General features: G+C 40.2%; 1 protein-coding gene and 1 long non-coding RNA gene across 4 annotated transcripts; one reads left to right on the plus strand and one right to left on the minus strand.

The window, feature by feature from the left end:
- Positions 1–13,609: 13,609 nt before the first annotated feature.
- Positions 13,610–25,790, plus strand: LOC103471051 (uncharacterized). 3 transcript variants are annotated; one of them, XM_081611689.1, is made up of 7 exons: positions 13,633–13,670; positions 13,787–13,840; positions 16,294–16,643; positions 20,772–20,886; positions 21,077–21,188; positions 21,287–21,491; positions 23,024–25,790. In XM_081611689.1, exons 3-7 carry the CDS (start codon positions 16,463–16,465, stop codon positions 23,185–23,187), a joined length of 777 nt encoding a protein of 258 aa, XP_081467815.1. In that variant the 5' UTR covers positions 13,633–13,670; positions 13,787–13,840; positions 16,294–16,462; the 3' UTR covers positions 23,188–25,790. The 3 variants fall into 3 exon arrangements, with proteins under 3 accessions (XP_008418062.1, XP_081467815.1, XP_008418061.1); XM_008419840.3 differs by lacking the exon at positions 13,787–13,840 and having other exon boundaries at positions 13,610–13,670; XM_008419839.3 differs by lacking the exon at positions 13,633–13,670 and having other exon boundaries at positions 13,692–13,840.
- On the minus strand, positions 18,228–24,919 carry LOC103471050 (uncharacterized). The gene is made up of 5 exons (XR_534573.3): positions 24,814–24,919; positions 21,558–21,653; positions 18,622–18,768; positions 18,394–18,549; positions 18,228–18,322 (listed from the first exon to the last, which is right to left on the minus strand). It is a non-coding gene; the product is annotated as an uncharacterized LOC103471050 (long non-coding RNA).
- Positions 25,791–26,408: the final 618 nt, after the last annotated feature.

Raw genomic sequence — 26,408 nt, forward strand, 5'->3', positions numbered from 1 at the left:
CATAAACTGTAAAATAATTAAAATGAAATCCAACCTTTCGGTTTCCATTCAATGGTTTATGGCTTCCTTTTCTTACCCGCTCTCAGTCCTGTTTAAATGTTGGAGGACTGGTTAGCACTACGACTGTACACCGAAATTTGGGGATAAAAAAGAGATGCTTTCCAAACAATAAAAAAAGTATTTTTCCTTAAATGAAAGAGTAACTTTCTCCAGCGGTTGAGTGAATAAAGTAATGCAGCATTGCCTGCCTACAGCTGTGATTTCCAGGTAGCTGAAAAGAGGCTAACCAAACTTTCCCCATGTTTACAAGAAAATTAAATTCAGCTGTTTAAAAATAGCTACCCTTCTAAAAAAAAAACTAAAAACATACATATAGTATTTTTTTGGAAATACTACACTCCTCCTAGTGTTTGGCTTACATAGGCCATTTATTTTGTTAAAGACTTGACGCTTTTTGGCTCTTGGAGTTTTTTTCATCTGTATTGATATGAAGAAGTTCTGACTCAGCATATTCCAGCATATCATTAACCCTCTCAATATGGAGTCTTTTTTTGTATTTTGTCACATTCCAACCAAAAAGATGAACAGGTTTTACTTATGTCATAGCACACTAACAATAGTACACTATAAAAAAATTTTCTAGGAAATTGTCTGTTACATAAGACGGGCAGAAAGTAGCTCATCAAAACAAATTCATAAGAAGTCACCTTTCCTGTTTGCCACAAGGTCATGTACGGGAAATTGCAGACACGCGGAAGACATTGCTGCTGTCACATGATAACTTTCTGGCTTGTGTGGAATGTGTGTGGGGGAAAAAAAACACCAACGTGGGAACAGCACCCTGAACGGCGGTGGTGGCAGTACCAGGCTGTGTGATTTCCTTGGCATGCACAGAAAAGCTGGTCAGCCTTTGTGTGAAGACTACTTATCAATACTTTCAGCTACTTTGTTAGGGTCTTATTTCTACTCTAAGAACCGACTGAGCACCAAGAATCCAAGTATAAAACGCAGCAGAAGATCAAACACTCGCCGTATTTGTTTTTGATTATTAATCTTTGTAATCTATCTCGAGTTCCCACTCCCAACAAAGTTGCTGCCAATGTTCTGTCTTTACATGTGGAGCAGATTTAAAAGGAGAACTGTCGCTGATTAAATCACTGAAGAACACAATCATTCATTTGGGCCGGAGAACAAAGATAAATCCAAGTCCTGATGCGACATTCTCAGCGAAAAGCAGTGGAGCTAGCATCAGCTGAGCATCTGAATTTTTTATGCAGAAAGTGTTTGTGTGTGTGAGCGACATCTGTAAATGAGCTGTCAGAAAGATATTTGGCTTTGATGCTGGAATGAAGCAGCTATGTTGTCAGACGGTGCCATTTCAAACAGAATGGAAAAAATCTTATGCAATGCTACCTGTCAGCATTTCCTGAAATCACTGCCTGTACCCTGTTTTCTCGACAAACCAGACTGTCATGCCACCTTCATCCTTCGTGCTTTTCCCAAATATAGAAACAGCTCAGATGTTTCCAAAAGTAATTCAGACCCTTTCGACTAGTCCAACACAACAAATTCTGCAGAGTTAAATCAACACTATGCCGAGTCTATTTCAACAATAGTTTGAGTAGTTATAACTTTTTCAAGTGTTAAAATTACTCAATTTCTTGTTGAAATAACTCTGAAAAGATTTAAATTAACACCAATTCTGTTAAGGACCAAATAGACTCAGCATAGTTATGATTTAACTCTGCAGAATTTAATGTGAAGGTTTGTCACGCCATAAACAATACAAAGTAGTGCAAGAAGAATAAAACATGACAAATAAAAACACTCAAAAGTGTTTCGTGCAGCTCGTGTGGGATATTATGACTCTATAAATCTGTCCTGACAATGAAGAATGTGTTCAGGCTAGATAAAACCAAAACTGTTTTTTTTTTCCCTTTACCTGCATGCAAACTGTTATCTGTGTGGAAAAACTCCACCATCTTCACTGTGAAACATGGTGGTGGCAGCATCATGGTATGGGGATGCAGAAGTTCGCCCTCCGTCCAAATGACAACCCTAAATATACAAACCAGAGTAACGTCAGAATAGTTTGGAACAAAGCACACACTGCAAAAAGACACAATCTTACCAAGTATTTTTGGTCTAGTTTTTGGTGTAAATATCGTAGTACACTTGAAATAAGACAAAAGTAACTTACCAGTAACTTTTCAGCAAGATATAGGAGCTCGTTTTAAGTAAATAATTCCTTTAAAAAAGTAGTACTTCCACTGCCAGATTATTTCACTTAGAACAAGGGGGAAATGACTAAGTGAAATAATCTGCCAGTATCTACTACTATTTTATCAATATTAAGAAATAATTTTTTTTAATCTAAATTAAAATGTATTGATCCCACAGGGAAATTAAAAGTTGTTGTAACACATTAATTCAAATTCTAGAGTTTATTTATGACAAAGGAGGTGTTAGCAAAGCTACCTAGCTAACATTAGCTACCTGCCTCTGTACCAAAATTCTGTACCCAATCTTTATCATAAAGATATTTAATCAATATTATCTAAAGTTAGCTACCTGTGTACAGTTTATTTCGTATATTTTAAGGCACTAGTTTTTGTCTCTTGTCGGCCGTTTACACCCAGCTTGGAGTAAAAGCTAACATCAACTAGCATGTTCGCTCGGTCTCGGCCTGAAAAGGTGGTTTTTGTCTCGTCTTCTTGACCACAACGCTACTTATACTACAGGTTTTTAAATGTCATAGTTGCTGAAAGGCTGAAGGTTTCCACATTAGAGTTAAGAATTTCCTCTTGGTTCTTTCACATAAAATCGAGAATAAATTGCGTATTTACAGTCTAAGTAGAACCACAGCCACTTTAACATGCTTGTGTTCTCTTTTTATGTCGCAACGACGAAATTACACATTTTAGCTCAGTCATTTTGGAAGCACAGGACATACTTGAACCCTGCGAATCTTTTTTTTTCTCCCACTGAAGACTTTCTGATGTATGCTTTCTTATCAACTGCATGTGGGCCGAGGAGATCAATACGAGGACGCAGAAGAAGAAGAAGAAGAAGAAGAAGAGCGAAAACAAATATGGAGAGAAGATGGAGAAAATGCGAAAAGTGGGGAGAAAAATAGAAGTAAAGCAGAACAAAAGAAAAGGTTGGATGTGTTTTTGAAGGTTAGAGAGGCAAGGTTTGCCCAGGAGCACAGGTAGTGTGTGAGTGTGTGTGTGGGAGGGGGGGGGGGGGGGAGGAGGGAGGGTTATCCAAGGAGAAAGATGAAGTAGAGGAGGAGGAGGAGCGTAGCCTTCTGAAGATGACAAAGGGAGTTCAGACTGACCAGCAGTTTTATTGGAAACCCATTGAAGATGCAATGTCAATCCTAATTACTAATTCATTAACCTTCCAACTCCCATCCCCCTTTTTTCTGTTTTTTTTTTCTTTTAGTCAGACACTCCCAGTCGCTGCTGCCTCTCCACCCCCACCTCCGTCCTCCTCCACCTCCTCCTCCCCTCCACCCTGTCTGCGTCCCAGGAGAGGCAGAGGGATGGATACGGGGAGAAATGAAGAGATGCGTCTGCGGCTAAGTGACATCTGCCGGGGCCCTGATGGAGGCAACGTGTTGGGAACGCTGCAAATCCCTGATGTGACAATGGAGGGAGGAGGAGGAGGAGATAACCGGTGGATGAGGGGGGAAAAAGAAAAAAAAAAGAAGAAAAGCAAACAGCTTGTGTTCTGCTTCGTCGGGAAGAGGGGTGGTCTCCTGTAATGGTGCACATAAGTACGTTAATGTGCATTGGCAGAATATGCATATGCAAGCGCCGGATGCATACATGCATCTTTGTTTTTTTAATGTGTGTGTGTGTGTGTGTGTGTGCGTGTGTGTGTGTGTGTGTGTGTGTGTGCGTGTGTGTGTGTGTGTGTGTGTGTGTGTAATTTTGCAGTCGTGTGAGGTCTGTGTGTTTGTTTATAAAAAATTTAATGCAGGTTTTGGAGGGCATGAATCAATATAGTGAAGTAATAACACCGCATGTACAAACAAAGCAAGGGGGAGGTGGCAGACGAGACTGATAGTGTGTGTTTCGCTTCTATACCTCCTGACTCTCTATCTACATGCGTGTGCGTGTGTGTTAAGTTTCATCCCACAGCTAGCATTCCTTTGCACATGCTTACATGCAAAACTCATTAAAAAGATACAGATACAAACGGTGCTCTCTCATTGGCTCTTAATCAGGCTCTGAAATGTCCACACACACACACACACACACACACACACACACACACACACACACACACACAATGAGACAGTGCTGCGCAGCTGAGTGGATTCAAACAGAGAAATCTTCCAAACAAGTATTGATCAGAAGAGTTTACAGCTCCGGTTCCCTCATAGTCTGCAGGCTGAACGACGGGGAGCTGTATGGGACAGCTGGGGGAGCACACACACACACACGCAGACACACTCCCACATGCGTGCACACACACACACACACACAGATCATAGAGAGCATGTGTACATGGGATTTTCATCCCCGAACTTCACAGCAATAACAGCCTGAGTGCATATAAAACACGCCGACATCCTTTATACACGATAAAAGTAAAAAGTGTCCACATGCATTTAAGTGCGTAACATAAACAGAAGCAAAAAGAGCCGTTTTCAACCCAGGGTCTCAAGGCAGCATCCTTAGAAGTTGCTTTTCTTCAAAGTTGTTTCTTGTTTTTGCAGAAGTCATGATGTGCTTGAAGATGATTTGCGCTTAAAGTCTCAAGGAACCCAAGAAAACTAATTTTTAGCGTTAGATTTTTTATTTCCCTTCTGATACTGATATCGGAGGTTTAGCATTGGCCGATTCTACTCTGCTTCAGAAGCACTGTGCTGAAGAGACTTGGAATGTTTCTTGTTTTGAACACAGACATAAATATACTAGATTACAAGTGTATTTGATAACTCTGCACCAGTACGTCACACTTTAACACACCAATAGCTTCATAAGCTTGGTCAAACATGGAAAAACAACTTTAATTTGTCTAGTCAGTGCAATCAGGAGCGTAAGAGCCGATGTAAAACAAATAACAAGGAAACTGAAACTGACAAAAACAATAAGTTGGCTGTTCAAATGTAAAAAATAAACTGCAACAAATTTTCCTTCAGACAGTTCAGAAAGTGAAGTTAGGGATTCTAAGCATAATGTAAAAATAATCAATCAGATCTGAATAGATTTGCGCTTATTGTCACCAATACCTTACACAGAATTGTTTTCAATATCGGGATAGATGCCGATATTAATATCAGATTGGTGCATCTCTGACTCGACAGGGGAATTTGAGAATGCAAAATATAAGAGCACGCCACACTTTCCAGATTAATTTTGTGGAAAAATGACCAAACAAATGTATTATTTTTTTGATTCCACTTCGGTGTAAAGCCTCACTCTGCCACAGCTGGACAAATACCAACGCTGATGCGACCAAAGAGCCCAGGGTGCTGCCAAACGGCCCAGACCCCAGTCTGACTGGTGCAGCAGAACAAGCCACAACCGACATGGAGGATCTACGGATCTACTGCAGGCATTTCTTTCTGTCCAAAAGAAGACTTAAAAAAAAAGGGTCTATTAGGATAACAACGTGTTTGTGAATGTCACAGAACAATTGACGGGAGCATTGCTGTGTTCTCAGAAATGCTCTCTTGGGGAAAAGTGGGGTGTGCGTGTGTGTGTTTAGCAGCCATTCAGTAGCTGGTGATGGCATGATGGCCTTGTACAATGAGATTTATGTGACGGCTTCAAAGGGAAGAAAACGAGGCGAAACCTCGAGCCCACCTTCACGTTGGACATCATCATTTAGCTGCCTTTGTGTCCGACTCCATTGCCTCCCACTAACCTCATCAGCATTCATTACTCCCTGTGAGGAGGGGAGGAGGGGGGCAGGATGTCAGCACTGGTGACGTGTGTGTAACAGAAAAACACACACACTACCATACGAGCGCGCCTTTCGTTTGGATCATTATAAGCATGAAACAGCTGATACGTTTCTACTCATTGCAAAGACAGATCCACCGGGAGACGCAGCCGCCAGAGTCAGGACAGAAACCGTGAAGCTCTTTCAGCTCCTGCTTACAGAGAGGCTGCATCTGTGTGCGTGTGTGTGTGTGTGTGTGTGTGTGTGTGTGTGTGTGTGTGTGTGTGTGTGTGTGTGTGTGTGTGTGTGTGTGTGTGTGTGTGTGTGTGTGTGTGTGTGTGGGAAACAAGGGGAAAAAAGAAAACACATGTGACCTTGACAACATGATGGCAAAATGTGGCATGTGTCTGTGTTTGTGCAGATCGGGAATCTGCTGGGCCTGCTGGTCAGCACATTGAGGGTGAAGCGGGCCACCGCGGCCACCGCCGCGCGCCAGGCTGTAAACAAGGAGCCCACAATAACATGCTTCACCCACAGGACCGCAGCTCTCCTGAAGAGCTGAAAACTTTCACAACGGCGGCTTGTTTATTAACAGACGTGAGTTTTAAGGAATCCAGTGGAACCACCTCATGGCACGCTGCTAAAGCACAAAGTCCTACCAGGTGTTTCTGGTTGAGTTTCTAGTGGAAATAACTTAGAACACTTGAAAGAAGACAAAAGTAACTTACAAGTAACTTTTAAGCAAGACAGAGAAGCTTAAGTCAATAATTGTTTAATATTAGACTGCTTCACTTATACTATAAAATAATCTTTGTGGAACTACTACATTTTTAATAACTATTAAAAAATTACTGACTTAATCTTTTATATCTTGTTGAAAAGTTATTTCTAAGTTAGTTTTGTCTCATTTCAAGCTTTATAAGAACTTGAAATTAGAGCAGAGATACTTGGTAAGATTTTGTGCTTTTGCAGTGTAGGAGTGTGTTTTCTGTGTGCTCATACATTCTCTGATTTTGGGGAGAATATGTCTGAATAGTGAAGTCCTCATTTACAGCTGGCATCAGGAGTTGGATCAGTGTCACTTTGGCACGCACAAGCCCATCGTCTGAACGGCTTCAGTGGCGGATGAGGGCAAATTTCCATCCGCACTGCAAAAACACACAAAATCTCACCAAGTATTTTTGGTTTAGTCTTTAAGCACAAATATCTTAACTAAGAAAAAAACAAAAAATAAAAACTAACTTATAAGTAATAATCAGTATTGCATACCAAAGGCAACTCTAAACAAGAGGGGAGTAGAGTCTAGACTTAAAGGAAATCAGTGTTTCTGCAGGTTTGTAGTTTTCTGGAAATTTGCTCTAGACTTGTGGTGCATTTACAAACAGTGGGATTTATAACAGATTAAATCGAAGCAGATCCTTACACCAAACGAAGAATCCTACATCATTTTTCTCCTCTTAAATTCTGCACAACTGTGCCAGCATCTGGCGGATTACATTCAGGAACATACGTAAAAATCAGCTTTACGGTAAATTTCTACATAAAACGCCACCTGTGACTATACCCAAGTTGTTCTGAAAACACACCATCGTGGCCGGGTGTTAAATGATGGAGGACTTGGCTCGGCTCCGTTTATCCTGGCCCTGGATCCTTTCTGGATATTTCTTTATGTTCCATTTAACCACGTCCATCTCTCGTGTGTATACAAATGCTTATCCTTTTCATAAAGCCGGCTGTATTACAGCACATGCATTAAACATGAGGAAGCTGAGGGGCGAGAGAGAAGAAGAGAGAGAGCTGGGGAATGCCAGTAGAGGATCAGACGGGCCGTGATCCTGGTCTGCAGGAACATGACGCCCGCCGTTAATATCAAGGTTAACAAAGAATGCTTTGCGTGTACCGCCGACGTCACTGGAGACTTATCGTACGCGGCTTGTCGCAGATGAAACGCGTGAGATTTGCATCCTGTAACGACAGCTTTAGTATGCTTTAGCTTTATGCTTTAGCTGTTTATTATTCATCAGGGTTTTCTTGCAGAGAAGTGAATGTTCAATCTTACTGGGGTGAAAGGTCACAGAGGTGTTTTTTTATGCCATGTGTGGCTTTTTTTTTTCTCTCTTTTTTTTTTTTTTACATACATCACACTGTAAAAACGGGTTTAAAAAAAATCTGACCTCATTAACCTGCTAGCAGCAGTCTGGTTTATAAAAACAAAAAAGACCTGCAGGTTGTTTGTTATTGCCTCTCCACTCCCATTAGGTTTAGTAGAGGACAATGTTATGTGTTTTCCAGGCACATAGTGCCATTTTATAGCACATTCAAGTGACTATATCACCTCCAGTTGTTATGAAAATGCTACAAATATCAAATATGACTTAAAATATATTTTGACTTTGTAATTTAGCGCCTTGAAATTGGGCTTCTGTCTCTTTAAGAAGCTCCTGGTCTTTCTGAAGCTCCGCCTTTAGGAAGTCTTTCCCACATGGCTCCTTTATTAACTTTAACAACGTTTTACCAATGTTGCTCTGAGAAGTAGCTCCTATAATGAACTCAGTAGTTGCACAGTTCCACCAGCTGTTTGGTGGTTGCTGCTGGCTAGTCTGAAGGAGCTGAATGGAGGAACCCTGGGTTAGAGCTGCTCTGTGAGGTGAAAACTCAAAAGATGACAGTGATGAAACAATAAATATCTTGAAGTAAGTATTGTGCTGCTTGTCTTTTTTTCTTTTATACGTTGCACCAGAATCAGAACAAATGTTTTTCTGAAATGGTTAGAAATCCCACAAATCACAATTTCAGCTAAAACTCAAAACAAACCACAACAATGTTCTCTGGCATCTATTTCTACTGTCTAAAGGCCACAGTTACCACGGTTGCTGGAGGTTTTTGTTGTTCAGTGTCTCAAGGGTCATTGACAAAGATGCGATGCACACATACTTAAGATCAATTTCTATCTGTTGTGTCCCACTAGCCTGGAAAAAACCAGCTCCTTCAGTTACATATTGTAAACAAACACAGAGTTATTGTGTTTGGTTTTTAACAATAATAGTAGTACTAATAATATCCCCACAAAAAAAAAATCTGAATATCCAGTCCATTACAGTCTTATGTTTTTATGGCTTGATGTTTATTTTGCGATTATTAATAAGTGACCAATGTGGTAGATTAGCTACTGCAGCTATTAGCTCATTAAACACCTGCTGTACTGATGATCTACCAGAGTTGGTGTTTAAGTCGCCTTTTATTTTCTAACTGAACTGAAACAGAATTCCTCACCACATCTACATGTTAAGGTTGTCAAAGTCAAGCTAGCATAACTGAACTACTTCCTTCTCCCTCCATATTGTTTTCTTAATTACCTTTTTCCTGACCTGTTTATCAAGTGATAGTGTAGCAAAGTACTGCATCCCTTTCTTTTATCAGGCATACATTTAAAATGTCATTTAAAATTTCATACACACACACATATATATATATATATATGGCGCACCATCAATGAATGGCCTATTTTAAAACTTTTTTTCATATATAAGGTCCAACGCATTATAAGGCGCATAGAATAGACGCTACAGTAGAGGCTGGAGTTACGTTATTCATCCACTAGATGGAGCTGCACTAAAGGGAATGTCAACAAAACAGTCCAATTCCAGTCGACGAGGAGAGCCTTCCACTGGGCCGTGGCATGGGCGGAAGATGGTCACCCTTCTCCGTTCGTGCACAGCATGTTTGTGGAGAATGTGGTGCTAAATGACCTGTAGACGACCTGATTCTAAATGGTAGGTAGATAGGTCAGTCAAACTTTATTAATAGATTACAAACCAGCGATCTGACAACTACCCCAGCATGCACCGCGCAATTCTTCTTCTACGGGCAAAAAGGAAGTCGGCGGCTGCTTACCGTAGTTGCTAGACTTGTTGTCTAGGTGCGCCTGGATTATAAGGCGCACTGTCGGCTTTTGAGGAAAGTAAAGGTTTTTAGGTGCGCCTTATAGTGCGGAAAATATGGTAGTACAAAAGCACAAAAAAAATGCTGATGGATGATGTGGGTCAAGCAGATGACTGGGTGGAACAAGCTTTAATCAAGGCTTTCATAGCATCACATCTAATTTGATGGATTCAAAGTAAAGTTCAAAGGAATCATTCATGTCATCATTCTAGCACTGTACTGTTATTCATTTGTACTGTTGTTTCTTTCAGGATGGAAGGATTACAGAACAAAAAGCTTGAACCAAGTATAAAAAACAAGTTTCTAACGTTCCTCAAATGCATTCAGAGAGAAGTTGTTATGGTTAGAGGAGACTGATTTGACTAATTGGCTGCAGTGTCCAGAAATATGTTTGAATTAGTTATAATGAGGATATTAATAGAAAGAAAATGTATCCAACTGCTAAGCATGGTGAAAGTATTATGCTACTCTTTTGAAAATGTGTGCCTTATGCTTAAAGTGTGTAAAACCAACACTTTCAAACAAACGGCATCATCTCAGCCAATAAAAATGGATTAAAATCCTACAATAATGCCAAAAGCTTATTTATTGCTACTATTAGTTCAAAGACTGAAAATTATGAAAAATTATGTTCAGATAATTGTTTTACTGTCAAAAAATGTAGCTGCAGGAAAGTACGTTTTACTTAAGTCAGCTGACATTTTGTTTTTATTCTGTACATTTTATAATAGTAAGAAATTACATATTGTTACAGGAGCTTACTATTCAATATAATACGTTCCTGGTAATTCATAAAAATAAATATTAAAATTTCCATTTTTAAGGTTGAAAATATATGGATATGGATGTGGTTTTATTTTTTAGGAGTTTTAAGCCAACTGATTAAACTACTAAACCCTTATGTCAAAATAACCTGCTATACCCTACCTGCCTCCAGCAGAGGGCGCTGTTGGCGCAACTATTTCATGTTTTTGTTCTCTTTTCAACTGAATTCAGACGCTCCCGACGCAAAATGGGGATAAACGTCGGTACTTTTCCAAGGTGTGCCTCTCATACCGGTGTATCGGAAAGGTAAGAGTGTGACAGAAGCAGAACGGTGGAAAACATTTCGCGGCTGTTTGTTCGTCATTAGCATTTTTTTTTTTTACTTTCAGTTAACTTGACAATTGAATGGGAGGTGACGTCTTTGCGGGAAATGTTAATACCAAGGAAGAAAGTTGTAAAGAAAAATAAAGAAGCATGACATCACTTTGGTGGCATTTCATAAATGAAATCACGCATAAAGTTTTAAAGGCTCACCTAGAAGAGTATTAAAAATCACACTATAGTAGACCTAATCTGTGTAAATACAGATAAAAACAAAAACCTGTGTTATTCAGTAAAAGTAACAGATTCCTGCTGTCCGAGATCCGTGACCTGACCACCAGGTTCTTGCCCCCCCTTAGTGGCGGACTGAGCAGTAAACAAACAGGTGTCTGGTATCACTGAAAACACTGGTTTTGGTGGAAACTCTTTGCTATCTACTGGCGGCAGCTGCTTGGTTTCATTTTGCGAAATGTCAAACATATTGGAGGTTCAGGCTGAATGTTCCTGGACATTTGGTGATTTCACTCCTTTACCCCACTGAAAGAAGAAAAAGATTAGCGAGAAAGCTAATTTGCTTAGCTAGCATCTCTAATGTAGAAATAAGTACTCCAAATTAGACTGTCCACAATGCAACCTTGAAAATGTATTTAAATAAAACATTCTTTTTATTTGTTAGCTCACATGATGGATTTGTTTTAGTTGTGTTGGCATGGCCGGTTTCATGATGTCAGCCGTTTCCCACATTTCAATGAATAATTACAGAATCCAAACGTAAAACGTTTACATACCAGTTTGCAAACTTAATTTGCTTCACTAGGTCAATATTTTCTTGAAAAAATTTAAATGTACTCATATAGGCAGCTGGAAAATGAGCATCTTTTTAATATTTTGTAACATAATATACTCTACATTTATCTATGCATTTGGTAAAGATTTGCATGAGACTTAGAATAAAGTAATGTCTTATCTCAGTGGCATTAAATCAAACTGAACAAAATCCAAACTTTACAGATCCACAATAAACCAAGCTCATTTGGATCAATAAAAAATATCATTCAAATATAATATGTTATATAAATAAATGTATGTATTCACTATCGCTTAAGTCAGTATTTTTTAGGAAATGTCCATTTTTTTACACACTATACATTAGCTGTATTTGTTTACCTATTCTGTCCAAAGTCACATCTTCTACTATTTATTATAAGATAAAGGTTGTTGAAGCTTCTTTTTTTTCCATTAATGTTATTCAAATTCCTATTAAAAGTGAAAACTCCCATTGCTTTTGGTTAGTAAATGCATCACTGTCGCATTTTAGAGATCAGAGAAAGCAGAATTTGGCAAGAAAACAAGATGGGTGCACCTCTGCATTTTAAAGCATCCCACAGCTTCCTGTTTTCCTGAAGTTCGAATATAACATGACTCAAAGACCCATTTACTGTGGGCACTCTTCAAAATGAGAAAGACAAGAAAACTTGTGTGTTTATCTTCATATTTCAAGCTTCAAAGACTTTATTTTCAGATTTTTTTTTCCTTCAGATTAAGTGCTTGCTGTGTCTGCTACATTACGCTGAAGGCTCCTTCCAAAGTCCCTGAAAAAAAATATAATTCCCTGCAATTATGCAATCTGTGTCTTACACTAAACGACAGATTGCAGCAACCATCTTGGCTATGAACATGTGACTTTGTCTTGCTATGAATAGCTTTAATCACCCTCAGGTATGCGGCTGATATTCACGCCATCCACTTTGGTTTGTCAGATCTGGCAGCAGCAGAGCAAACCCAAAACAATGGCCGCCGGTACCAGAACTGTGTCAACAACCTGTTGACGGGAAAAAATCCCTAAGGACAGGCAGCCGTGCTTCCTTCCTGCGCATGGGTTGTTGTGATCGGCGGTTTTTGACTCTGGCAGGATTTCCCTCAAGGAAGACAACAAAGGAAATCAAAGAAAAGTGAAGCGTTGGAGATGTAATTTGATCAGATTTGAAATAATAAGAAGTGATTCTGCTCCGATTCTACAGGGAGAAAAGTTACTGACCCAGTGTGACACATGGAAATATTAGAAGCAATAAAACACACAAGTGTTTTACAGAGGGTCATGTGCCAATTTGATCATTTTATCTCCTTATCTTTTTTCTGTGCAACACTCAGAGTTGAGTAGAGTACCCAAGAAATTATACTCAAGTAAGAGTAGCACAACTTCAACATATTTTTACTGAAGGAAAAAGTAAAACATAGCCGTTCAAGTTACTCAGTTTAGAATAGAGAAGTGTTTAGTAAAAAGGCTGCTCAAGTGTCACTTAATATTTAAAAATTACATAATCAGACACACCAAAATATAAATTATGTGGAAATGTTTGTATTTTAAGGGTTCAAAATAAAAATACTTATAAAATGACAAAATTAGACAAAAGAAACATTATTCCAAATAACTGTTTTTAAATATAAAACTTATGAAACTAACAAAAACTGCAGTTGTATGTCTGGGGCTGGGGAATTTTTGGTGAAAACAACAAATTTTACTCAAATAAGAATAGTGACACTTCATTATGAATTTACTCAAGTCAAAAGTAAAACGGATAATAAAGGTAGTAAAAATTACTCGTAAAAGTGCACTTTTCCAAAAAGTTGAGTAAATGTAAGTATTTACTAGCTAACATTGCAACGACGTAAGCTGGAGATGCGAGAAGGGAAGAGGAGGAGGAGGAAGAAAAGATGACTGCCAGTCCGTCCCACTCCCGGTGAGTACAAATGCAGCCCAGAAAACTTCAGCTTTCATACCTCAGCTTTTCACACACACTCAGAGAGAGAGGCGTGCTCTTTCACGTCACACACACCCATCTATCCCAACCCGCAGAGGCACCGGGAATCAGAGCGGAGCGAGGAGATGCTACCGGCTGGCAGACACTGAGTAAGTCCGCTCTCCCTCCTCTCTTTCTCGGTCTCTTTTGTTGTGTCATGGCGGCTCCACGGTCCGTCCCAGCTCATTTACCGCTCGCCTCGCGCGCCCCTCCGCCGCTCTCAAACGGCCACTGTTAGCTCAGACTGAGGGACTTTTCAAAGTTTATCCCCTCTGTATGCAGGACACATATACCTCCCTCTTCTCCTCCCTCCTTCCGTTCTTCTCCCCCGGCTTTCTTTTTCTGTCCCCCTCCAAGCCAGAGAGGCAGGAGGAAAAAAAAGAATCTCCTGCACTAATTAGCATGTGAGCACTGAGCCACAGGTGGATGTTTTAGCTTAAATGACAGTCGAAATACAAAAACGGTTGTTTGCTTTTAAAATCAGGCAGCCTTAAATTGTCTTGGTCATAAATAATACAGTTTTAGTGCTTATAGAGATTAGGCATGGAGTGAAATGATATAAATACATTTTACATGAAACTTCAAAGCAATCTGACTGCTTTTCTTTGAAGCAGCTATTACACTGCAAAAACACAAAATCATGCCATCTGATTTTAGTCTAGTTTCTACAGCAAACGTAGAAACTAGACTAAAATCTAGTTTTAGTCTAGTAACTTTTTGTCTCACTAGTAACTTTTGTCTCACTAAAAAGTTACAAGTAACTTTTTAGTGAGACATTGGGGCTTGTTATAAGTCAATAATTCATTAATATTAGTGAAAATGTACTAGCTACATGTGAAACAGTCAGCCAGTGGAATAAGACATTGTAACTTATAATACTGGAAAAATGTCTTGTTCCACTAGCTGATTATTTAACTTAAAATTAGTACTTTCCCTTTAATTTTCATGAATTATTTGTTTAAAACAAGCTCCTGTATCTTGTTGAAAAATTACTTGCAAGATAGTTTAGTCTTATTTAAAGTGTACTAAGACATTTGCACTAGAAACTAGCCTGAAAATAGTTGGTAAGATTTTGTGTTTTTGCAGTGTATTCCTTCTGTTGCTAGAATAATTGAATTATTACAGCTGTTTATGATGTTTACTAATTGCTATTTTGAGCATGTTGTGCAGACTTTTACAGACATATATAGTCTTAAAATATTTATTTTATTGTAATGGTTGAGTAAAATGTATAAGCCAGCTCGGTGGCAGTGCACAGAAATGCTGTAAACAGTTGGAAAATGTATAATTTTAATAGCTTTTATTGTTCCGTAGCCAACACCTTTCCGCAGCGGGACGTTTCACACCAACCACGTTCGTGTTAATAGATCGGCTTTGACAATCAGTGATTTACGATCGCCTTCCTGCATTCGACCTCTAGTCTGCTGTTATGAAATATGATTATATGACTCCAGTAAATAGCATTTACCAGCAGGAAGTGGCATGTTTCGGTTTGATCATAATCTGTCGTATTTCATGAGAGTTAACAGGGGCCGACCCGGGATCGGAGCCATAATCAATGGGAACGGGGTGTAATGCTAAGTTTACTGAAAATGATGTATAATAAATTTAATTATGTGTTAGACTGGGAGACTTTTATGACTATTTATTGCCACAATTCATCAAAAAGAAAAAAAATGCATAGCTACCTAATGTGGATTGGTTTTAGTATATGGGCTTGAAATGATTTGTTTACGGGGATAAAATTGAAGCAGAAAGCGATGAAATTGCAAAGTGCATGTGCAAAATATGGATATAAACTATTAGAGAGGCAAACTGACTTTATCAACTCTGAAGAGTTTCAGACACAGAAAATAGGGAGTTTCTACACGGAAAAAATTCAACTGTAAAATAAATAAATACTTTTTACCCATTTAAACAAATGGGCAAATTCATAAGCTCTCAATTTTTTCATCTTTGATTTTTTTTCTTACTATGAAACTATATTGCCCCCACAGGTGTAGATTGGTTAATAGTTACCACAGACTCGAACCCTATTGGCTCTTTGGTTGGGTATTTTTTAAAAGTGCGAGCAAGACCGAGACTGGCTTTATTGACACACACATACACATGCATAGACACACACACACACACACACACACACACAGAGCTAGAGAGAGGTCAGGGGCAATTCCTGGATTTTTTTTTTCAGCTTGTGGACTTCCTGACTGGAAGAGAGGGCCGGCGGCGTCACGTGGGTCGATAAGGTGCAAAAACCCAAGCATGTCTGTTGAAATGAATTATTGAACAGGGTTCTCGTCTCAGTGTCTGTTACTCACAGATAATGTGGAGTCATTAGCACCCCACCCCGTGAGTGTGTTGACATACTGAACCTGCCCCTGTTTGCCTTTCAGTGTTTAGAAACCCAGCAGCATTCTCTGCTACACACACACATTTACTTGTGTGGCAGAGGGGACATTATTTGCTTGGGTCCCATTGTGACCTGCCAGCCAAAACACAATTGAATGGAGAGGGACTGAACAATGCAGCCGATCTAATCTCTCTGTCTCTCCAACATTCACAGCAAAGGCGATAAGTCTTGACGGCCAAAACCGATCCGGATACTCCGGACTTCCACGTCCAGAGAAACACAACTGACGAAGGAGACCGCTTCTTCCTCCTCCTCTTCCTTCCCCGATTCCGAGGGAACTCGACTCAGGAAGAAGCGACTGCGGGACGGACAGAGAGTCGAGATGCTGGCTCAGATCCTTAAGGAGATGTGGGTGGACCCCGAGGTGCTGGAGGCCCTCAGCGAGGAGCAGAAGAGGGTCCTGTTTCTGAAGATGAGAGAGGAGCAGGTACGGCGCTGGAGAGTGCGCGAGGAAAAGGAAGAGAGAGAAGGAAGAACCAACAGGAACACGAAGCCCAAGAAAGGTATGGAGCACAGCGCTCCTTATGTCGTACCGGTTAGACTGGCAGGGGGAGAGCTCATGATTTAATTCCAGTAAGCTATACTGAGCAAGAGTTACTGTCAGTAATACAAAAAGAACGAGGCATTAACAGGCGGAGCAACATTTTTTGCTGGGTGTTTTTGTGATTGAGACCTTTGAAGAAGTTGGCGCTAATTTAAAGCAACAGATGGTTGTCTTTCTCTTAAACTCAGGAAAGCAACTGCTTAATTTAGATCAGGCACTTCATAGACCCCACATCTGCTTATCTTGACACCAAACTGAAACACTGACATGCATCATAGATGTAGTTTTAATGAAAGGTTAAATAATCGCCAATCCACCACATACACCACTAACAATAAGAGAGTTAGCATCCAAATAAATGCTCTTTTGAAGCCAAGTGTTTTCACTAAACTGATAAGTCCTTACTTTAAAGAATGACCTTCCTTCAATGAATCATGTTATACTCCAAACAGTATGTTTAGAAAGTCACTTTATGACAAATGCTTCAATTATTGAATTCAATAAAATCTGACAGCAAGCTTTATACATTTTTAAGCTAGCTAAAAGTAAATCTGTTTTGACTTTGAACACATATTGCTGAACTTATATATACTTGTAGTTAGTTTATTTCTTAGTTTGGTCTGAATAACAATGTTTTGTCAGCTGTTATTCAGTTTTTCAGTCTAAGCTGTAGCTACGTTATGAGATGCCACTCTGCAATAACTAGCTACAGTTAGCAAAAAGGCTGCAATAGCCCAAAAATGGCTGAAAAATACATCAATTTAACTTCAAACTTAGTTACTATTTAAGACATTTTAGGGTTCAGAGGGTAACCACTGACAACAAAATAGCTGTTTTTATAATTCCTCCAACTATATTATTTATAATATTTGGGTGCAACAAGCAATCTATAGGTGTGCTGTGAAGACGACGAGCTTACATTTGTAAGCTGTTTTACAAATAATTAATTCTGTAATCTTCTAAACTCAAAGTGTGCATAAGTAATGAAGCAGGAGTTGTGTCTCTAAGGTTACCAATCAAATTAAGTGTTTGGGTTTTTTCAGTCTGTGTTTTAGTCATCAAACCCAGCCCTCCTTCATTAGAAGTGCTGATCTATCTTACAAAGACGCTGTCATCTTAACTAGTTCAGCTGCACAAAGGGAGTGTACTTACAGTGTGTGTGTGTGTGTGTGTGTGTGTGTGTGTGTGTGTGTGTGTGTGTGTGTGTGTGTTGTGTAACTGAAAACCTCTGTCTCCGGCAGCTCAAATGCTGTGTGGGCTGAAAGCTGAAGAAGATTGAGTAAACCCTGTGGTTTCGGGAGTCGCCACGCTTCAGACCACATATCTAGTTACCATCTTTGTTTACCCAATCTCTGCCATGTCACCTGAGAGGAGACTGAGTGTGTGTGTGCGTATGTGTTAGCATTGCAGAAGATATGCTCCACTTACACGTCTTTACTGATGGGCTTCAACGTGTTCATTTAGGCATATAAATGTCACACTATGACACTGTCATGGTTTTGGAATGTTCCGAACCCAAATGCAGCAAAACACTCAGAACAACTGAAGATTAAGGGTTTTATTTACAAACAAAATAATGGGGTACGAGCTGGAGAAACCATGAACAGCAGGCAGGTCAGAAGCATCGGGGCTGGGGCTCTGAAAGGACAGATCCAGAGAGGTGAGTACAGGAGGCCGGCAGAGCTTGGAGAATAACGTGCTGGGCTTACGGGTTCCGAAGAATGTCTGTTCGGGGAAGCAGAGGGGGAGGGAAGCCGACTTGATGATGCTCGCCGCGTCAGGACCCCCAGGGCGAGGAGATCCGGATCCTTGCTAGCGGGCTTGACTGGTTCCGGACTTGATCCGGCTTCCGGGCTCGATCAAACCTGAGACGAGGAGACGTGAGTTTAGAACAAGAACGTTTCACAACACAAGGCTTGCTAATGGCTCTCAGTTACCACAAGGGTCAACACTCTGGCGTGGAAGTGTTGGCTGGAGGCTCCTCTTATACTCCTGGAATTGATCAGATGATCTGCAGGTGTGTGCTGACACATCTGCAAGGTGGAGCGTCAGGAGAGAGCTGAGGAAAACCCCCTGGTGGCGAGCTGGCGGCAGCACGGTGACAGAAGACAACAACACACTGTTAAACCTATTCCCGTCACTAGTTCTAAAAGGTGTTTAGGTCGCTGTAAAAAAAATCCACGATTTTGTGTTTTAAAAAAATGTAACCTTGATAAATATTTTAAAAACTTTGATCACATTTAATGGGTGAATTCATCCCATACAATATAACTGACAGACAAAATACTGCTCGATTTCAGTGTTTAATCTTCCTTTGTTGGAGTTGGTTGTATTCTCTACCCAGAAGAAATTCTCCAGATAAATCATGTTGCGATGACACCTCCTTGTCCACCGTCCCTCAGATTATTTTAAATGAACTTTAATCATTACCTTTACTTCAAAAAGGCCAAAGATGTATTTTTCTGTTATGAATTTGCAGGGGGGCGGGGAATAAAATTTTTTCTCCATCTTCTGCTTTTTACTAGATATTAAATTGGGGTCCAAACTGATCTTTAGAGCCGTTAATGGTTGCGTCTCAGGTCATGATGCTGCCACTGCCGTGTCTCACCGTGGGTTTGGTGTCCTGTCAGATGTGCGCCGTTGTTTATAGAGATGAGATTATTATTTGAGATTACTCTGGATACTTTACAATCTCTCCGCTAGGTATTGAATGAAAATACCAAACTGTCAGGAAGATAAATACAAGAATAAAGTCAGAATATTTTGAGGATAAAGTAATAATATTACGAGAAGTCGTACGAGAATAATGAGAATGAAAACACAGTAGTCAGAAGTTGTTTGAATATAAAGTTGAAATAATACGAGAACAAAGTTGTAGTATTACCAGAGTATGTTATTACAAGATTAAAGTCACAACATTGTGACTTTATTCTGGAAATACCATCAAATAATACAAACTTTTTAAATTTTTTTAAGTAGTATATTTTAAGCCATTTTTACCTTTTTTTTAATCCTGGTATTATTGCCAATATAAAATAATAGTATTGTGACTAAATTCTCGCAATACTACAACATTATTCTAATAATAACTATAACTACTACCATAACTTTATTCTTGTACAACTTCTCTTACTCTTATACAAGCTTATTCTCGTAATTTCTTTATTTTTTCTTAATACTCAGCTCTATTCTATTTTTCCTGCTGATAGTAACAAAGGCAGTGGAAACGGCCTCTCTGTCTCTCTATCTGACTGATATAACTGAGTAACATGACTGCAGCTGCCAACATGGATAGATGTGTGTACACGCAGATTTATGCCTGTAGTGACGTCACACAATGCCCCCTTGTGCGCGGCGGTGCTGGCCGGTGAGAGAAACACGGCCTCCTTTGTTGGAAATCTGCGTTCAGAGCTCATGTGACCGTCGCTTATGTGTCCCTGATGATAACATATCGCTCCTTGTGGCCTTTCAAACCGCGTTTCGGTTGGCAGACGGCGCAGCGCTACGTTCTGGGTTTGAATTTCTGAAGCCACGCCCCCGTCTGTGACGTCACGGCAGGTTGTTTCATCTTCATCCAGTCATGGAAAACACCTGGGCTATCGGTCATTGTGACGGGTGGCGTATTTTTAAACACTGCGTCACGATAAGGGGAAAATTTGGACGTTGTTGTTTCTCCAGGGTGTGACTGAGATGTTTATCTATAAAGTTTTTAAAAGGAAATTGTAACGCATGTTTTGTTTACTTAAAATAGTGAAACATTTAAAAAGGCCTTCAAGAAACACCATCTGCCGTTTATTTTTTTTACTACCTCAGGTTCAATTTTGTTGTGTATTACATTTTATATTAGAAAACTGGCAATTAACTCAAGGAATAAAATTAAATACGTAATAACACCAAGATGACCAAACAATGTCTTGTCATACTCGGTTTCACTGAATTTATCCTTGTGCAACAGCACCACCTGCTGGCTGAAATCAGCTATTGAGAGGTCTGCTTCAGGCAGAACCCTGCTGAGTGTCTTCAATTTTGGGGAAAACAAATAAATGAACCACTTTTTAAATTTTTGTTTGTGTCTCTTTGTTCGTAGCTTCCAGTAAACAAGTGAGCTGGCTCCTCAGCCGGGACGGCGATGTGAGCGTGACTATAATCGGAGAGGTGGATGAATTTAGGTCCTCCAAGGTTCTGCAGAACCACATGAACAGGTAGAAATAGACAACTCCCCCAATCATCTATAAACGTATAAGACAGTAAAAATGTAAAATAATAAAAGAAATTTCTTTCTAAAATAATGTGATTCTAAGCTAACAGTTGTAATGGTACCAGCGAGGTCAAAATATTTATCCATAAGCTGGGAGGTCTGCAGAAACAACAATGGATATCTTTCTCTTACAGACTCCTCAGTGATAACAGGAACTGCATCCAGACGGCGGACCTGCTGCCAGGAAGTGATGCCCAGCAGCTCAGCATCAAAGATGACGCCAAGCTCCCTCTCACAGATGTTAATGTGAGTCCCCCTCTGTGCGAGTTTGTATGTGTGAGGCGGGTTATACAAAAATGGCCAACACGTTGGATTCTGATCAGCATATCCTCAATCACACGCAGGAGGATCCAGGTTCACCAATCAACCAGTCATCTGAGGAGGAGGTGGCGGACTGCAGCACTGATGAGGACCCAAAGGACGACGACAGCTGCGGCAGCTCGGAGAACGTTATTGAGCTGAACCTCGTCTACAGGCCGCATTTTCGCAGAAGCCTGTTCCTACGAAGCCACCAGTCAGAAGCAAAGAGAGTCACTCCACAGGACGGAGGTGAGAGAAGGATGATTCCTGCCTGTAGGAGTTGAAATATGCAGCGCCTAGCTAAAGTGTACATACCTCTTCAACATCTTCACATTTGTCGCTACAAACTTCAAGGTATCCCACTGCCAAATAGCTCGTCACTGGAAAGACCCAGTGCTCAGGTGGGAGAATCTGTTGACAAAACAACCACTTCTAGTCCATATAAAGTTGCCACAACACACAGTGAATGTGTGTGGATGAAAACACTGCAAAATGAAATCTAAAGTTATATGTAGGAAGAGTGCCACTAAGTCACTCAAATAATATGAAAGAAGGTGCTCAGGTTAAAGGAAATTCTAACTTTCACATCATCCTGAACACACCATTCCAACAGTGAGACATTCATTGATTTAAATACAGGTCAACCCTAGAAGAAACCCATTACTGCAGGAGTCTCAGTGTCATCACAACCATATCAAATAATTAGGTCATTAGAAGGGCAATATGGAACCTGATTGACAGACGAGGCCGCCTGGACATTGCTTTCCCACGCAAATCTTCCTTCAGTGCCCATCTGGGCTTTTTCCCATTTATTTGGATTCCTCCTGTAGTTTTTCTACCGGGCCAATCAGCCAGCAGATGTTGAAGTTGTGAACAATGACGTCAATTTTCTGTGCCGACTACTAAACTGTAGTCTGCCTGTAGTTTTAGCAATGACAGCGGAGGAAGTGAACAATGCTGTTCAGTCCGTGTTGGTCACATTTCAAAATATTGAAGTGTGACCAACACAGCTGCCTCATTTGGATCTCTGAGGAAGATTATTTATAGGGCAGGCAATTTCTGGTAAGCTTCATAACGTCAAACTGGCGCATTATATACGTCCCGACCAAACATTAGCGATTAGGTAACATTTAAAACTTTAACAGAGGCCACAGCTCCAGGAAGTGATGTTTCTCAATATTTAATATCCCAGATGCTCTTTACGAAGCAAAGCGTAGAACAAGGGGCTGGTTACAACCAGGCTTAAGCTAATGAGGCTACAGACGATTAAGGTGTGGACGATAAAGGATATACCAGTCTTTGGCTTAGAGGCTACAAAAGTATTGACACTGGAATGAAGGTTCACATTCCAATAGTACCCTAAACATATAACCAGAGTTACAGTAGAATATCAAATTAAAGTCTAGACCAAAATCCAAAAAAATTCGGATGCAAGACTTGAAAATTGTGCCAGTCAGTTTGAGTTTGAGTTATTTTGCCAAAAAGAATGGGCACCTTAAATACAAAGACTTGCCACCCTTTGCTGATTTTTATTTGCTAAAAATATAGAAAACCATACATCATTTTCTTCCTCTTTACAATTATACACCACTTTATGTTGGCCCATTGCATAAGACCCTATGAAAACATTGAGGTTTGTTTGAAATTTGAACTCTACCCGGGTTATGACTATTCTGCTCAGTTCTTCCTCATCTACTGTAACTGAAATTTCTTAGTCAAAACCAACAGAGGAATAATTCCTGGAACTCTTCTGATCTTTCTCTCTCTCTTTTTTCCTTCAGAAACTCGGTGGCGCAGAGAGACGTCAGAAAACGAAGGTCGCGTGGCTGATCTCAAGAAGGCGTTTGCGGACGATGCCTGCAGCAAACCACCCGCCTGCAAAAAACCCCCTATTCCTGTCAAACCGGCTCATCTACAGAAAAGCAGCAAGGCGCTGGTCCATTAAGAAGCCGCTGTGTCTCCACCCTGCCGTACGTCAACACACCCGACCCCTGAGGAGTGGGAGCTGACGCAAACGCCGCAGCTCATTTGTACTCCTGCTTGAGGACCCAAGTGGGGGATAAATACACTGCAAAAAAACGTAAAGAAAAAAAAAAAAAAAAAGGACAAGTGTCCTTTTTTGAACTTTTTCAAGACCCAATTTAAAATTTCCACCTGCAGATGAAGAAGTGTCTGTGGAGGGGAGAGAGACTGTGTACTTAATGGGGGAAACTGAAATTCAGACTCTTATATTTTGGCAGAGTCTGATCTCGATACAGACACTGAGGGGGGAAACGTCCGCAGGTCGCAGACACACTGCTGAATGGAAAAACACAGTGGTTTTATACTGGGATGACCTAGGGCGAAGTTGGAAACCGAAAAGCATCAATCAGTCACAAATATTCATCCATGTTCATATGAGCACTGGACTTTTTCTTTTCAGCGGATCCTGGGAATGAAATAAAACAAATGGACTCACGGTGAAACGGACCTCTAGTACCTTTATCCTTAAAGGGATTTTAGACAATTTAATTACACATCTCAACATTCACATGGGAACGCTCCCTTGCACTCGTTCGCTGACAAGCACTGACCTGCTCGTCAGGAGCCCTTGAGGCTCCAGATATATTGCTCAAGAACTCGTGGAAATTGTTAGAACAAAACCACTGAGCAGTTTCTGGACAGCAACGCCTCTTTGCTGATTCTTATTTCATACTCTATCGCAAATGGCTTAATGGTTCACGTTTGAGCTGCTACTCAGCCACAAGGGAAGTTGTTTAATACAAGGTTAGCAAGAAACTGTCTTAAATCTCACTATCTTCTGACTCTGCCAACACGAGTTTGGCTACTCTGTCAATTTCTGAATTTAGCCCAGAAAATATGTCAATGCGTTGGCCCGATTGATCAACTCTAAGCATCTTTTCAACCATATTATAAAAGAATAGATGTCTTTATGTGTAACAAGTTTCAACTTCAACTTTTCAACCACATTTTACTTTCAGAGAAAAGGTCGTTTAAAAAAAAAGAAGAAAAAAACTTTCAATAGGATATCCATTTCTCTGAATTTGCTCAGTGGGGAAAATTTCAGCAGCACTTTAGATATTGACATTCCCAAATAAATATTATAGCTTTAAATTTGCACTTTCTGGTGTCGTTTAGTGAGCCAATCAACATGTTAGCAAGCTATGACGCCATGACGGAAAATGCGATTTTCTGGAAGTGTTAGCATGCTAACGCTAGCATCAAGTGTTAGCTAAATAATACAGAAGGCCTGGGAAGCACAAAAGCATGTGACAGTCGTTAAAATTATACAAAATTTCCATAATAAAGTGGATATTATCGATTGGAATATATGCCTGAGGATGACTATATGTGAAATAAGAGGAAGCCTACATATTTTGCTCAGCCATCGTCACATGTTAGCATGCTAACGCTAGCATTAAACGGCGGCTAAGTGATACTGTGGGGTCTGGGAGGCACAAAGGCATGTTGGCATTGTTAAAACAGGACAATCCTTAACACAATGAAGTTGACTTTATAGACTGGAATACATGCCTGAAGATGCCTATATGTGAAACAAGAGGAAACTTACATATTTTGCACTAGGATACCCTGAAGCTTGTGCTGCCTGATCAGATCTCTTCCACATCTTCTTGAATTCTTGAGCTATTTTCAGTGTTTGTCTCAGGTGTGGCTACCACAAGCACAGTTTAAGTCGTCAGCATCATTAACAAAGAAACAGTTGTGCTGGGGTAATAAAAAGGAGCTCAGAAAGAGAAGCAAACCTGTTTGCCTTAAAACTTGTTGAATGTTTAAGCTCATGATACCTGCTTGTTGTCATCCACTGAGAAGGATTTTTGTCTTACAAGAAACTCTAGTCTCTATGTATTAAGATGCAACGTTTTGTTTTAATCCTGAACACCCACCTGTCATACAGCTGTGAGTCAGACACCTGTAATCATGTGCTGCAGCAAGCGCGAGACATGACACCTCCGAGCCAGCAGGGTGCCCCAGAGAGCTCACGACTTCACGTACAAACTATAATTATCTGAAACCTCAAAATTTGTAGTGAGATTTAAAAATCAAACAAAGAAACTAATTGGGGGTGGTCGAACAGGTGTACCACAGGGTGAAGCTACAGTTCTGTTTATTTTACGTTTTAAAAAATGAAAAATTTAATTCCTATCATCCAAGAAATAAATTGCTTCTTGTAATTTTTGTCGTAACATGTTTTGTAAATTCTGTAGAGTCCAACAGAACCCTGAGGGTGGACACCGTCACAGTCCATCAGATATTAGAAGCTGTGAAAAACATGAAGCCACACAGAACAGAAGCAAGAGTCTTAGTATTTTATGGTTTGTTTGAGATGTAGTTACTACCTAACTTGTGGGTCATGTGTTCACTTTACTTGGTCACCAATTGAATCCCTGCTCATGCTGACTCTGCTGACTTTTCTTTTTCAGTTTTTTTTTTTTTTTTTTTTGTATTATACCCAAACATAAGTATTTGTACTATTTATCTGTTGTCTATGTGGAAAAAAAAGGAACAAATTATAAAACGTTGAATTTATGGTGTGCGTTTTTTCCTTCTTAGATTAAAATTTTTTAGATAGATTCGACAACAACGAAGCTGAGTTTTATCGGTGATTTGCACAGTGATTATCTATTCAGCGGGATGCATCAGAAAAGCGCCTGGTGGAGATCAAACGGACGGCGCGGAGAGCTGATTAGCATGTGGTTTGGGCTGAGACAGAGGCCGAGACGCTTGGGGAGACAGAGCAAATGAGAGTCTGGTCACGGGAAGAAAAACGTCACACTCAACTCAATAAACCTCACCGCATTCCCTCACCTCCTCCACGCCATCAGCCTGTGCGCGTGTGTGTGCGTGTGTGTGTGTGTGAGAGCGTGTCTATCCACCCATATATCTTGAATCATGTGACTTAACACAAGCAGTCATGCACACAGTGTGAAAAGCCCCGCTATATATAGTAGGACAGTGTTGGGTTTCCCAGCAAAGCATTGTAGGAGTCGCTTCATCTTTGTTCTCTCAGAAAGTGCCCGTTATCGACTTCTTGTAATGCAGTCGGCCCGGTGTAGGTGGTTCGGGTCCATGGATGCTAACCGAGGCTAGCAGGTGGCTGAGGTCGTGTTGACGACACGTCGGGAAACTACAATTAACGTTGGAGAG

This window comes from Poecilia reticulata, chromosome 10, assembly GCF_904066995.2.
Source record: "Poecilia reticulata chromosome 10, P_reticulata-male-v2, whole genome shotgun sequence".
Taxonomy (NCBI): Eukaryota; Metazoa; Chordata; class Actinopteri; order Cyprinodontiformes; family Poeciliidae; genus Poecilia; species Poecilia reticulata.

Coding starts and splice junctions, on each gene's coding strand:
- LOC103471051 (XM_008419840.3), top strand. CDS start 16,463: ATGCTGGCTCAGATCCTTAAGGAGATGTGGGTGGACCCCGAGGTGCTG. Junction 16,644..20,771: donor GAACACGAAGCCCAAGAAAG/GTATGGAGCACA, acceptor CTTTGTTCGTAG/CTTCCAGTAAACAAGTGAGC. Junction 20,887..21,076: donor CTGCAGAACCACATGAACAG/GTAGAAATAGAC, acceptor TTTCTCTTACAG/ACTCCTCAGTGATAACAGGA.